Raw genomic sequence first — 16,123 nt, 5'->3', positions numbered from 1 at the left:
CCATCACTGAAAAGAGCGAAAAACCGTAAAAAGTTTTCAAATCTTTTCCAATTGATAGTTTTTATCAGTAGATGGTCAAACAAATCTATTTCGATTATTCTTTTAAGAATGAAGAATACCACAGTATTATATAGGTATGATAGTATGATTGATATGAGAAAGGCATCATTACACCACTAGGTGGATTAAAACAGGATTTTTAATATGTGTTGAACGTTTGATAATTTTTCAGATTTTCAATATTTAAAACTAATTTTGAAAAGGTCTACAAAAAAAAAGCATCGAGTTCCGCTTAGATTTTTTCTAATATTGTTAATTGTCAAAAAGTAAACAAAATAAAAATCACAACAATTTGCTTAAGCTGCGCGTGCAAGCATGAGCTTGTTTATGCGTATTCATGCGCACTTTGTAGTAGATACTTAGGTAATAGAGGTAGATTCTACGTAGATAAAACCAAAAAACTGTTTTTAAAATAAAGTGAATATATCTCGAAAAACATTGCTTTTACATTATTTATATCTTCAGCAAAAATATTTTAAATATTTTTTTCTTCAAAATAAGAGAATAAAAATTTTTTTTGCGAAAAAAAAATTTTTTTTTTCGAAATTGGTACTACTTTCTTAATAAAAATTAAGGTGCCACTTTCAAAAGAAGCGTAATATAATCTTGTAAAACTTCTTCGAAGACACGTTAGCTCTTAAAAATCAGTGAAAGTCAGTTCAGATTTTTGACCGTCTTTTTCCAATTTTGGACCACTGTGTGACGGGGAGACCTTTCATTTGCAACTAGTTTGATCGAAATCGGTCCAGCCATCTCTGAGATTTCGAGCTCTTTGTTGACAACACACATACAGGCACACACATACAGACACACACATACAGACACACACACACATACACACACGCGGACGTTTGCTCAGTTCGTCGAGCTGAATCGATTGGTATATGATACTCGGACCTCCGGGCCTTGGAAAATTTTTCTAAAGTTTGAGCGAATTCTATACATATTTATATATATATATATATATATATATATATATATATATATATATATATATATATATATATATATATATATATATATATATATATATATATATATATATATATATATATATATATATATATATATATATATATATAATAAAAGGTAAAACTAGCACAACGCTCAAACTATGAATAACAGTGGAAGAAAAACTTTGTCTTACGCGCTTTGTAGTTCGGACTTGGTACCATCTGATTTGCCCCTCTCTAAATCGATGCAGAACACTACCGTGCTTTTAGAATTTTTATCTGGGCTTAATATATTGCCATCAGGATGAAACTAAGCTGTGGTTTCTGATTAAAAATGCTTGAATAAAATATATGTGACCAGATAATAAAAACACATTTAGATTGTGATCCTTCAATGCACATAATCTCCAACCATAAATTTTTCAACAATGCTTTTGAAAAATCCAATGGCATCAAGAATCTTTTTATTTTCGAGCACATTTCATTTGAGGATAGAAAAATGGATCGATAAACTAATTACTATCGGAACTATCAATTTGATAAAAAAAACATCAGTAGCAGTCTGTGACATACAACAATGTCAATTTCAATTGAAATTAGATTTTGGTAAAAAAGGATGTGGAGTGAAATTTCATTCTCTTACACAGGATCACAAGTTCGTGATAATTTATAGCACGGTCGTCAACCATGTCGCATAGTTTTAGTTCGTTTCATGTGAAATTCTATACACAAAAGGGCTGTACTTGTACAGCTAGGAAAACATAATTATCCTCATTAGCAGCTTGCAAAACAAACACTATATAATGTACGAAGCGTATTGTCAAATCCAATACCAAACTAGTCCATCGGTGAAAAAAAAACGACTATGCTTTTGTTTTAACATATGTCCATTCTTGATCAACTTGTTGGAATAACGGTTCCAGTCTGGGAGACACAAAGCTGGGATCATCAACATAGTTTAGAAATTATCACTCTTCTGCTGCGAACCACTGACTGGGCCAGTTGTGGGACATTGGACGCGACGTGAAAAATGGTGCGATTAAAAGTGTTTTGTAGTGCTACTTACCAATGTGTAAATTGCACTAGTCAACGCTAAATGCTTCGCATGCAGCATTCGGCAGCATCCATTTGCACGTAGTGGTCCATAGGGGTATAGGATGGCGGACTTCATGGCTGGTGAGAGGTTTTTAATGGTCCGTTTACTCGTTCACTGCTTCTCTACTCTTGTTACGGAAGGATTCGAAAGTGCTGCAGCAATTAACGGGTTTTCAAGAGTTAGATGATGGAAGAACTTATTATTGTTGTTTCCCTAATGACTCAACTCTTTACATGACAGTTATCTTATAGTTTTATGACAAAGTGGTTGTTCTTTTCCGGAGAATTTTTTCCTTCACTTATATTCTGATGAGCAACCAATTTCACTAGAAAATGTAATGTTTTCTTTTTCAACTGTATCAACTCTTGGATGTTCTCGTCGTTGTCCTGTGCTTGGGATGATTGAACACTATTTCACCACCCACCAACTGCTGGGACAAAAATAATTTTTTTTTCCGACGGTAATACAATTTTCTCACTTTAGGACGGCACGTATCACCATCAGGCTCAGATACTCCTGCGGAGATACCGACCGTCAGTGGAGAAGAGGATAACTTGATTCATGTCGACATTTCGTGGTACATCCTTCTTTGAAGCACCCGGTTCAGCTTCTTCGGTCTTCCTGCCTCGGTTTCTCATCGCTGATTCTTGACTCATTCTAAGTTTCCAACGTTTTCAGCCGATCCTGTGGCAGAATGCTAAACGAACGCCTGTTTTGTCCGTCGTTCTAGTGTTTCTCCATTTCGTTTCCCGGTTTCCGGTGATGCTGACTATAGTTGAAATGTGTTTGCCTCTAGAGTCGTGAGAAACTTTTGACTTCGGAAGTGAGCGAACTACAAGGAAAAATAAATAAATGGTTAGAAGAAAATCTCTAGAGAAAGACAGCCGACAGTTGTTGCGGGCAAACCGCTCTATCGTTGGAAACAAATTAAAATAATTGATCGAATTATGGAACTATACGCAGTGAGGAATATAGATAATGAATTTAAAACTTTTGCAAGTTGTTGGCAAATTGGTGAAAAGAATATAACGCTTTGAAACATTTTCTTGTGCGATTTTGTGAGATAAGAACGCTGCGAGTAGGATTGCCACGTATTAGCTTGATTATTTTATTGAATTTCATCCTGCATATGATGACGATTGGCACGAATTTGTTTTTATCTTGAATTCAAGGGATTTGTACGCGTTTCGATATCAAATGTCTTGCCACTAAAGCGGTAAGATGACAGGAAGTGAAGTAATTTCTCGCCTTGCAGCAATTATATTTATGGAAAAAATATTTAGCAAATGTAGAGAGATGCTGTTTCTAACTTTTCGGCACATAAAATCCTTTAACAGTTGAACTTCAAAAATTGTTTGTTCATGAATAACAATCATACAACTTTTGGTATTGAGCAAAAAATAGTGCGGGAAATAATATATTAATTTGGAATGTTACATAATATTTGAAAACTACAACGTTCAGTTACAAAACGCATTTGGATTAAGGTACATATCTCCACTCCTACGGGCGCAATCTGGCTTGGCGTACACCAACCTCAAAGTCGAAAACCTCAAAATGAATGGTGCGAAAATAACCAGTCACATTTTGACGTAGAAAACAATCGAACATAGATAAATATTGGGTGTAAATGATGGTCTTATTGATATCCTATAATTTGTTCGTACATGGAAAATATCATTTTATCTTAAAACTACTGATTTTGAAAAAAATATGTGAAATAAAATGCAATTGTTTTTGAGTTGAGATTGAAATTTGAATGAATAAAAAAACGTTTCTCTCATAATTTGATTCACTTTCTGGCTCAGGGAAGCAGCTGTTGCTTGAGCACACAATCCTGGTGGAAGCATTAAATGCTGATAAAGCTTGCTTCATTTAGAATTGGAACAAACTTTTGCTCATATTGTGGCGCTCCTGGTGGACGGATTTGGAAGCTCTTGGCGCCCACGTGTCGGGAATTTTGTCAGCTTCACGTATGATTTTTGACATTCCGCAAATCGACTGTACTTTGTACACAATCAACATGGAAGCCGAAAGAAGGGAAAAAATTGTGCACAGTTATTTGGAAAATCCATTGTGGTCTGCTTCTAGGCTAGCTCAACAGCTGAAATTGCAAAGAAATACCGTATGGCGCGTTATCAAACGGTATAAGGAAACATTGACGACGATTCGGAAGCCCCAAGCCAATCGCCGGAGTGGAACTGTCGACCGGAAACTGCGTGGTAAGATTTTGAAGACGATTAAGAGGAATCCTAATCTGCCGGACCGTGATTTCGCCAGGAAATTCGGTGCTGTCCATAGTACCGTGTGGAGAACTCGACTTCGGGAAGGAATCAAGTCGTATCGAGCTAGCAAACAACCAAATCGGACAATAAAACAGAATAGTGTGGTCAAAATTCGTGCTCGGAAACTATATGATCAGGTGCTGACCAAGTTCGACGGGTGTCTTCTGATGGACGATGAAACCTATGTTAAGGCTGACTTCGGGCAAATCCCAGGTCAAAAAATTTACTTGACAACGGCTCGTTAAATTTGTTTTTGCCGACAAAGGCTATAGCAGGATAACCATGTGAAATCTGCCCCCAAAGGGAATTCATATTGTTATACCACATTCGAAAGGTCATAGACTGGAAACAATTTTCTCAAAGTTTCAACCCTTTAACTGCCATATTGACGGAGCTAGGGTGGTTCTATTGATTTTTATTTTATTTGATTTTTGAAGAAACTGCTTCTCCGAAAAATTTGAAAAAAATCAGGCATGTTTAAGGCATTATGGGGATGCTTCACAATTTTTTTCAAAATTTTTGAGGATGTATTTCTTTTATTAAAAAATACTAGAAAATTTTGAAACATATTTTTTCCCTCTTCCAATTTTTGCACCACCCTGGATTTTTTAGTGATAAATAAAGAATTTTTGGACATGTTAAAATGGTATGTTTTCATATTTTTTAAAAATGTGGACAACCAAAATATTTAATTTTTTCTAAAAAATCAACAACAGTCGACCATGCGTTCCCATCATATTCTGAGAAAAGGAAACGCATGGTGCTTTATCTTAGCAGTTTCTAGTAGTAGTCGACCATGCGTTCCCATAAAGTTCTCTTAAAACGGAAACGCATGGTGCTTTGTTCTAGTAGTTTATGATGCAATTCAAGCGCAGGGCTTAGAAATCAAAGTAACGAAAAGAAGGAAATGAGTATCAACCTTTGCATAATACATACACGATCATACTTCGGGTACAACCTAGAAAGCTACAAAGCGAGAACTTACTGGTATGTGGTTCATATATGAATGGTAGTAATATATGAACGTTGCGAGTATCACACATATGCAGTTCGGTTACGGCAGTCAAGAACTAGAGCGAGTGACTGTATATAATTCGATGATTCGATAGTGTTTCATGAAATGGTCAAATCGATTTGCACTGTTGGGTCTCGTACAACGCGGTTTTCTTTTTGCCAGCTCTGTACATTTCACTAAATACATAGCGAGTTGAAACAGCAGTGAATATAATTTTTTCTTTTTTATATTGGTGTCAAACAAAAGTGGCCACTGATGAAGGTTGGAATTGATTTCTTAGAATTGTTTTTCCATAAATACGTTTATTTCTTAAGGCAATTTACATAAGTTGTTCTTCGCCGTAGCATCACTTTTACATAGAATTCTTATCATAATATAATACTAATATAGTCACATCAATTTGAGTTTAATAAAGCATATGAACGATGAACTGCTACAAATTTTAAAATAAGCTGAAATTTTTATACATTTTGTGGTTGATTTCATAACCCACTTGGAGTTTTTTTTTTATCAGCACATCATTTTTAATATAATTTTGCTATTGGATGAACTAATGGACGCAGTAGGAGTCAGAACTAAGACTCAAAAGGGTCAATTATTAAATTGAAACTTCAATTGTCTTTATGAAATGATTAAGAAGTTTCATGTAAGAAAGGTCACGAAAAAATTTTTGAAAATTATTGACTGTATTTTTAATTTAAATAGGAAATGGGATAAAAATGTTATAAAAAAACATTGCTGTTTCAATGCACCCATTTTCTCTCTGATTCTTTTCGTTTATTCTATAGAATTATCATCGTCACTTGGTAGCTGTTCTGATTTAAGCATTTCTGACAATATTTTCGCCGGTCTCACAATTCTGGATAAAAACCGAGCATAAGGAAAGGTAGTGAATAATAGCGGCCTCGTGTGAACAGCAACCAACAGTTCTATTGCCAATAACGCATTTACAGCAACGGCGCTGGATTCCCAAATATCCAGTCGAATTTGTAGTGTACTCGATATAGTACTTGTAAGCTTTTAAAAATGAGACTTATTACCGGCCCGAATAGCTTTTTTGTGATCTGTGTGTCTCAATTGGGTCATCTCGTGATAAAGCTTTAAATCCAAAATTACTTGGCAGAACATCCTTTTCAAAAGCTTCTATTCCAGAGCTACTATATTCCGATACTTGTTGCACTCGTTCCAATCCAAGGATTGATAATATTATCTTATTAGAACTTCCCGTTCGCAATTTGAACAAAAATACGAATAAATCTTTCTCATTTACACCAGCATATCACGAAGCTCAATGATATTTGACCATATTAAACCTGTAAAAACCTGGAAGCGTTCCTCTGAGAATGAAAATCACTTACTGAGTTAATTATGTATTCTCAGATATTTTCTGGAAAATATGGAGCTTTCTACACAATATACCCAAAAATTAAAGAGATCGATTCAGCGAATCAAGTTTTTTAATAGACATGGTCGATAAATGCTTGATTTGAAATTATGCAAAAGTTATAACTCAAAAATGAAAAATAACGCATCACTATTTTTTATATCTGTTGTTGTTTTAAATTTTCGAATAAATAAAAAAAATATACAGCGCTCTCAGTCTACAAACCATGAAAACCATCATAAAGATATTCGATTGAAGTTTTCAAACACAAAACTCCAACTTTATCTTTATTATACATTTTTCCAGAAAACTGTACACATCCCTCGATAACATATCTTTATGATCTGACACGAATGCCACAAAGATGGTAAAGTGTCATTAATAAAAAAAAAAAAAGATATCTTTATGATAACTTTTGACACTAATGAAATTTTCATTCTTTCTTTCATTATTCTTTCTTTACATCCATCAGCAACACGTAAAAAACTGACACTCGCCCTAGTTCTTGACTGCCATAACCGAATTTCATATGTGTGATACTCGCGACGTTCATGTATTACTACCATTCATATATGAACCACATACCAGTAAGTTCTCGCTTTGTAGCTTTCTAGGTTGTACCCGAAGTATGATCGTGTATGTATTATGCAAAGGTTGATACTCATTTCCTTCTTTTCGTTACTTTGATTTCTAAGCCTTGCGCTTGAGTTGCATCATAAACTACTAGAACAAAGCACCATGCGTTTCCGTTTTAAGAGAACTTTATGGGAACGCATGGTCGACTACTACTAGAAACTGCTAAGATAAAGCACCATGCGTTTCCTTCTCTCAGAATTCGATGGGGACGCATGGTCGACTGTTATTAATTTTTTAGAAAAAATCAAACATTTTGGTCGTCCACATTTTTAAAAAATATGGAAACATACCACTTTAACATGTCCAAAAATTCTTTATTTATCACTAAAAAATCCAGGGTGGTGCAAAAATTGGAAGAGGGAAAAAATATGTTTCAAAATTTTCTAGTATTTTTTAATAAAAGAAATACATCTTCAAAAATTTTGAAAAAAATTGTGAAGCATCCCCATAATGCCTTAAACATGCCTGATTTTTTTCAAATTTTTCGGAGAAGCAGTTTCTTCAAAAATCAAATAAAATAAAAATCAATAGAACCACCCTAGCTCCGTCAATATGGCAGTTAAAGGGTTGAAACTTTGAGAAAATAGTTTACAGTCTATTACCTTTCGAATGTGGTATAACAATATGAATTCCCTTTGGGGGCAGATTTTACATGCTTATCCTGCTATAGCCTTTGCAAGAAAATTTATGATTTGGCAGGGCATTTGCAGCTGTGGCAAAAAAAACGAAAGTTTTCGTTACAAATAAGACAATGACATCGGAACTATGTATACCAAAAAAAGTGTCTCCAAAAACGAATTTTGCCGTTCATTCGATCCCACGATCATCCCGTAATGTTTTGGCCAGATTTGGCAAGCTGTCATTACAGCAAAGTCGTTCAAGAATGGTATGCATAGAAAGGGGTCCAGTTTGTTCCGAAAAACCTTAACCCACTCAACTGCCCCCAGTTCCGCCCTATTGAGAAATACTGGGCAATCATGAAGAGGAGACTCAAGGCAAAGGGAAAGGTTGTCAAAGACATCAATCAGATGACGACCTGGTGGAATAAGATAGCTAAAACGATGGACGAAGAAGGTGTGCGCTGCCTAATGAGCTGTGTTACAGGAAAAATTCGAGAATTCCTTCGAAACCGTAACGAATAATTTTATCCGTATTTTTTCTTAAAAGTATGATGGAAACGCTACATTAGTATAATAAAAGATCTTGAATTCAATCATAAATAACTGAAATACAGACAATTGTCTTTGTTCCAATTCTATCTGAAGCAAGCTTTAAATAGGTAACCTGCTCGTCATTCACGTCGTTCACGTCATAAATAATATAAATGATTAGAAATCTTCGGTCATATTGCGGCCAGGTACAATTTTTGTAAGATCAGCACTCTTGCGTGAGCGGTCAAATCTCATATAATTGTTTGATAACAATCATATCACCCAACAAGATTGGAGATTGAACTGAATTGAGATAATCAAATTCGGGAAAAATGCATTATTCGGGTTCTCGACTCGATCCCACTGTTATTCTACAATTCGTAATACTGCTACTGTTATTCAACTGTCTTGGAAATGCTGTAATTTAAAATCTTCAAACCAACTCGAGCAAACAGAGCACTTCACATGTATACCGTGCCCGATCGGTGAAGCTGTATTTTTATCTTACCTGTTATGAGTGTAGCCCACATATATAATATATAGTAGGCCATAAAACTCTTCGAGATAAATTGGTTACTAATACGGATGATACAGTGTGGTCTCGTATCGCCTACTACATTTACAGTTATATACAGTCTTCGACTAACCAGAACAATTTTTTTACTCCGTTTAACTGCTTCAAAAACAAGTTGTCTCTTTACTTTTATGTAATTTTTCTGTGACTCCATAGGTTGAACTAGTTAGCAACAAAAAATAGCCACATAATTAAGATCAAGTGCATTTATACATCAGAAATATCATCTGTTTCCTTCGAGGTGTCAAAACGGGTATTTGAACTCTTGCAATTCATTATTTTCGCTTCACTTTACCACTTCAAATCGATAGGAAAATAACCGATTCTATCACTTTCGTAACGTCAGTATCATCTACCGAGAATCAAAAATAAGAATGGCAAAAATATTCCGGAATGGTAAACCGCAAACGAAACACAATCGTTGTCCTACATTTCTAGGAGTATGTCTGATACCATTATATATTTACGAGACATGTGAAAAAGGCAGGATGAGCAACTGTTACGAGGAAAGCAGACGGAAACTTTTCGTTCCGATCTGTCGTTTGCGACTTATCGTGTCAAATGTTGCTTTGTGAAATAACGGCATTGTCATTCATTTGAATCGTCGGAGTGGCAGGTCACCGACACAGTAGGCTAACAACCCAAAAGGGGAATAATGCCGAGCAAGTATGCACGTATCATTTTCATCTGATTTGGTCGTGTGTGGAAAAGCCCGATCTGAATCGTACCAAAAAAGTAAAAGGTTGAGGGTGATTTTTGCGGCCATAATCTATCCTTAAAAGCGTTCCTGTGTTGGAGCATTAAAATCGAATGCAGAAAATCCGTCACGTAGTTCATTGACTGCAGTAGAATTGATAAATCGCCGGACATGTGACAAGCATGTCAGTCCCTCATCAAACGTTAATTGTCAGCCAGACTCGGGACTCGATGCATGACATTTCGTTTGCGTGATTGAATACCAACTGCGCAATGTGTTCCAAGTGATTGATCTCGATTATTTTTTCTGTTCAGTCCTTTTCTAGCAGTTAATCGCAAAGCTATCGGCATATTTGCTTTCAACTCGACTAAACGTCAGTTCCGAACGCTTCGTGGTACTTCACCTTCGTCAATGCTTGCCAACTGCTTTCTCTGACAGAGAATGTCCAATGGAAAATTATTTTCTCAACGGGAAAGGGAAGCTTTTTCGTTCCAATGATGCAGGCATGAATACGTCTAGATTGCCTTCACATCTGATGATAGCAAATCGAAAACATTTGCAGCTGCTAACAGTAAATGCCACAAAAAAAAAATCAAACAGAAAGTGCGAGCTTTCTCGGTATTTTTACGCAGCTATAAGCTTGATGAGATTTTATGGATTTTGCAAATTACTTGCAATTTATTTGAGTGATGCTTTCAACGATATATAAAAAATTATGGTCCGCTTACTGTGCGTTGCCAAAAAAAAAAGGAATTGTGTGAATCAATGAAACCGATTTTAATAGAATCCTTACAATCAAAACTCTTGCAAATACAATAGCGAATTTGACAAATGAGAGTATACTTGAAATATAAAATACCCATATCCTGTAGTGCCGTTTATTGAAAAATGTATCTGCAATCCATTTGAATGATTTTGTAAATTAACTTTTAGTATAACAGATTTATATTTAAGGATCTGAGATAAAATATTCTACCAAATTCATAAACAATTCATGGGTTTTATATGAAATATTCAACTGGTTTGTTTGATACAAAACCTGCCCATTTTTCTATGCTAATTTCACTTGACCTCATAAGATACAAAACTATTAAGTAAAAGTTTTTCTTGTCTCAAAGCGGCATCTGACAGTGTATAACAGAATTACGACAGAATCACTTAAAGCTCACCGACAAGATCAAATGGGTTCCCATGCCAATAAAGTTTTATTTTATGGTTTGCCTTGCAGCAAAAGACTGCGCGCCGTTCAACCACTTCTACAAATACACGAGAACACGATAAAAACAATTGAATTGTAAAACGGAAATTGATCCTTATTCATTCCACTTTGTATTCACAGCCTGCCGAGCGATTCGATTTTATCTGTTTCCCACTGTTATGGGTTTAATTGAAATTTCTCCCGGTCAAGCTACTGATGTCACATCAGAAGCCAACCGACGTCAGATTCGTTAATTCAATTTCCGTTCGATCGAAGAATGAAGCACGGCAAACTTGGCGCTCGAACGAAGAATTCACCTTATAATGGTTTTATACGACCTAAATTCATGGTACTATATTTCAACTAAGAACCTAATTGTCCTTCTTGAATGAGTACAACATTTGATTCCAAGAGTAGGAAAATCAGCCGTTGTGTTGGTTGGAAGCTTTGTTTTGTTCGAAACTAATTAATACAGTTAATTACCTCGAAACATTGCTATATAGTCCGGTTTGCGTGTTGATTTGGCCGAAACGATAATACGAATAATCAAGTTTGTATATAGAAAAATATGTTGATTACTGTGCTTGGAAAAGGGACACACATTTTGCTTAAGTTAACCGGTGCCAGTTTTGAGCATGAATGCTCGTGATTCCCAAAAATCACAAATTAAGAAAAGTACATACCTAGAAATTAATCGTGTAAATTTACGTCTTTGGAGAACGACATATACGAGTGTTAAAAACAATCTATTCTTACAGTAGATCTAACACATATTTAATGCAATATGACATATTTTTAAATGCTGAAACCTGTTTACACGCACACTTAAAAAATGTTGCATCTTAGATGCACATAAAAGGAGCGTCGCGATTCACATACATTCACAATACTTAGCATGTAAAGATAAGTCATATCATTACCTTCGCAGTTAATTAAACTGAAGTTTACATCGATACAGACGCAAAATTTATATTTACATGTTAGTAGATGTAATATTGTGTCATCACCGAAGAAATTACGGCATACTTGAATTTACGTCAAGCGTAAATTTCATTTTTTCTAAGAGTTCGCCTACTTGATAGGCTGAGTATGTTACACACATGTTAAAATCAAATGTAAAATTTAGTCGTTGTACGAATTACGTTCTTACAAATTGAGTCAAATGTGGATTTGCGTCACCAGTAAATTTCATATGTTTTGCTGCGTAATTGAAGCTTTTAATAAACAAACTAAACGGCTTATTGATCCTTAAAGAGTCGCCATGTTCCTACGCAAACTTAAATAGTAATATATTTAACATATCGGAAAGGGACTCTTTGATGATTATACTTTACACAAGTATGATGTAAAAGCAAAGTCCTGGCATTACATTCCTTTTGTTGGATTTTTCCTTTCTGTTTCAACAGACTTCGCAGCCGATTCATAGTGTACAGAAACATTGCATGACTAGTACTACGATTCTATTGACATTAAGAATCCATCCAGGTCGAGACTCGAACATACGACAACTAGCTTGTAAGACCAGCACCCTATGCATTGAACCGCCATCCCGATAAGTATGATGTACGATGTTCAAATAAAAAATAACTAGATGATCAAAGCAGACGATCCAGTTAGAAGCCGCTCATTGCTTCGAGCAGAAGTTGCTTAAAGATTTACCATCACACAAAAACATTTGAAAATTTACGAAATTTCTATGATGATTTCGAGGGTGCACGGGCAAAATTCCGATTCAAGAAATGAGCAAAACGAGTCATGATTTGAGGAAAATAGTATATTTTCATGTTATGATAATACACCATGATTAAAAGTTCTCGGATCATGATCCATTTGGACTGATTTCGTTGAAATTTAGCGTAACGCATTTGACGTTGATGGGTATAACTTCAGGCGTGTAATCTTTGCAACATAAATTCAGGCGTTTTGTTTTAAAATATGAAGATTTTAAATATGAATTAAACGGAATGGTGTGAAAGTGTGTGGCGTATTGTTCATACGATCTCAACTAATGTCTCAAATAATGTACATTTGAATAGCAAAACAGTGAAAAGCACAACGAATTTCTTTTAATCTGAAGCATCAACAATTTAAATATGTTTTTGAACAACCACGACACCTAAAATAAAGTGTTTACTTGCGTTCATTGCTCCAGATTTGATTTTTTGTTTCAGAATTTGGAAAACATAAACGAACTGCATGAAAATACACGTGTCAATCAAACCTCTTAAAAAGATACTCTATGTTGAATTCTTGCAAATACCGCGGATCGATTTTTCCTTTTTTGTTTTCAAAACATCGTTTGCAATATCGTCTTATTTGAAATATTTAGGTGAATCAATACAGCTTGTGTTCTTATATCTATGAAACAAATTAATCAAACTGGTTGAACAAAAAAATCTAATTTTCGTTAGATGGTGCTCCTAATTTACAGTCGAAATTATTTTTCGGTTTACTTTATCTCTCGGAATAATATTTTAACAACAACAGTCACATCGAATATGTAAGAATACATTCAGAATGTGAAACTTATAATGTCAATTTTCGGTTCATTATCTTTATGTTGTCAATTCTCTGTCAGCCGGTGGGTAAACCAACACAATTATAAAATGAATATGCCTCAGGATCAAGTAAAAATTTTCAATAGTTCATGCTTTTCAATGTCTGCTTTTTGTCTTGCCTTTAATCTATTAAACAATCCATCACATCACTTGAGGCAGAGGGATCAAAGTGATATCCGGATAGAAAATTGGAGTTACGAGTTTTAAAAGAAATACATTCCTCAAGTAACGCATTTTCGGACCATTAATAAGTTTCATGGGAGAAGATTTTTGCTCATGGTTTCATGAGAAGTTAAAATGATTGGTTTCATGATTTTCTAATCATGACCGCAGTAACGGATTTCTTTCCGTGTGAAGATAGAAATTCTTAATCGATAATTTAATTAAAAAAAATCCATCGGGAATTTTCTGATTTGAGGTTTGACTGGAAGTTTTGTCCAATTTTGAAACATTGCTCCGAGGTATAGATAATGGTCCTTCTAATTCAAAATTCAGAAAAAATTATTGCATCGATAATAATGTAGATCAGCCATAGAATTCGTAACCACATTTATGATAACATTAACTGAGCTCAGCGTTCTAGGTTCTAGTAAGCTAGTATATAGTAAGCAGCAATCAAGCGTTCTAGGTTCTTGGAAAACGTATACAGTATCAAATAATTAATTAATAATGAAAAAGAAATAGAAATTATCCTTTGCTAAAAATTACATATCAGCTACACTGAGGTATTTTTTTTACGCGGGGGATATGAACCGTAAAAAAACCTGTTTTAATCCACCTAGTGGTGTAATGATCCCTTTCTCATATTACTAATTTTTCCAAAAATTTCACTGAAAGATTCTGTCAAGAAATTTTGTTTTCTATCTTGAGTAAAATAAGAAACTTTCTTTGGGTATAAACTAACATAACCGTTTCAATTTGTAAACAGTTATGTCAAGTTAATAAGGATTCTAATTTATTTTGCATCGTCGCACTAAATGATTGAACACACTTCGCTTAATATATCTAGATCGGAAGTCGGACCCGGATGAAATTAAACAGCAACCTATGAGACTATAGGAACTTTTACTTGAGCCTAAGTTTGTGGGAATCGATCAAATCATCTCTAAGACAATTGAGTGAATCTCGTTCTAGAGTTTTTGACGACTATTTCCATTACATGGAACCAGAATATCCGAAGTCGGTTCGTTCAGTAAGTAACTAATATAGCCTACAAATTGAATCAGTTTTGAGCCAAATCTAGAAGAATTTTACCCTTTCTTGCATCGTCGCTCTAAATGTCGGTGTGCAATTTTAAACACACTTTACCATATGAAAGCATGATGAAATATAATAGCAACCTTTGGGACTATGACATTTTTTATTTTATGAGTGATATTATTTGACACATACTCACACACACATACGCACAGACACATACATTGCTTAGCTTGATGAACTGTGTCGAATGATACAGAAAACTTAGCCTTTTGGGTTAGTTCATTTTTTCAAGAGACTGCACACTTAAAATTTCTTGCTGAATCTCGGCAAAAAAATGCCGAGATTTGCACAGCCGAGTACTCGGTAATCGTCTCGGCAAAATGTATAATTACTGAGAATCTCGGCAATCCAAAATTTGTCAACTGTCAATTATTGCCGAACTTGTCAGCAGAACTTTTGCTGTCAGTTCGGCAAAAGTTATCAGGATGGAATCATGAATTGCCGAGTCATCAGTAATCGAAAAAGGGAAAGATATTTTTTTTTATTTTTGTATGAAATTAATATCACAAAAGCTAATGTTGGTGAAAGGAGTATTTTATTGATGTTCATTTCAATTCAGCAAACCAAAAAAGCGCAAACACCATAAGAAAACATCACGGCTAAAGACAATTGTTTCTAGTGCTCCTCACGCCTTTACCTGTAAATAAGCGGATATAATATGCAAATTAAATAGTTTTCGATTTTACTTATTTTTTAACAAAATATACAAATCTTTTTCCTTCATCCAATTAGGATGTTTTCCAGTTCCACGAGGAATGGCAACGTGATGCTTGGACAATCGAAAGGAAACATTAGATGACAAGTGTTTCAGTAAAAGCTAAGTCGCTGTTCGAAATCTCGGCAAACGGTTTTGCTGATCTCGGTATATTTGTTGTTAATTGACACGTTCAGTATAATATTTTTCAGCAAAAGAACTCGCTTTACCGAGATATCGGCATAGTACTTTAACGATTTTCGGAAAAGAGCATGTTAATTACTGAATAGTCAGTAAAACTAAGTGTTGCCGATATATTTTGGCATTTCATTATGCCGAGCTCGAGAATCGGTTTTAAGTGTGAGCATAAACTTTCTATATAAGAAAAGCAATAAATGTACTTTGATAGAAAACCATCGTTATAACACTAACAAGTAAGTACAAATTGAATAAAATAATTAGAAAATTTACATTTTTTTTCACCTGAAAAAAATAAATTTTATTGTGGCAACCCTGCATGCTATACGAAATTGAACAAAGCATGCTGCGACCGGAGCAAAAC

The 16,123-nt window shown here is 34.8% G+C and overlaps 1 protein-coding gene across 5 annotated transcripts in view; it reads right to left on the bottom strand.

Annotated features, from left to right (window-relative positions):
• The window catches only part of LOC131434991 (uncharacterized), a 53,887-nt gene that overhangs the window by 13,590 nt on the left and 24,174 nt on the right, over nt 1-16,123 (bottom strand). For all 5 annotated transcript variants that reach the window (XM_058602396.1, XM_058602399.1, XM_058602398.1 and 2 more), the window contains exon 3: nt 2,080-2,941. In XM_058602396.1, coding sequence (XP_058458379.1) covers nt 2,080-2,184 — 105 coding nt within the window. In that variant the 5' untranslated portion in view covers nt 2,185-2,941. The remainder of the gene's footprint in view (nt 1-2,079; nt 2,942-16,123) is intronic.

Source organism: Malaya genurostris, chromosome 3 (assembly GCF_030247185.1).
Source record: "Malaya genurostris strain Urasoe2022 chromosome 3, Malgen_1.1, whole genome shotgun sequence".
NCBI classification, from domain to species: domain Eukaryota; kingdom Metazoa; phylum Arthropoda; class Insecta; order Diptera; family Culicidae; genus Malaya; species Malaya genurostris.
The sequence above is the reverse complement of the archived record's forward strand: the minus strand, read 5'-3'. Positions and strand labels throughout refer to the sequence as shown.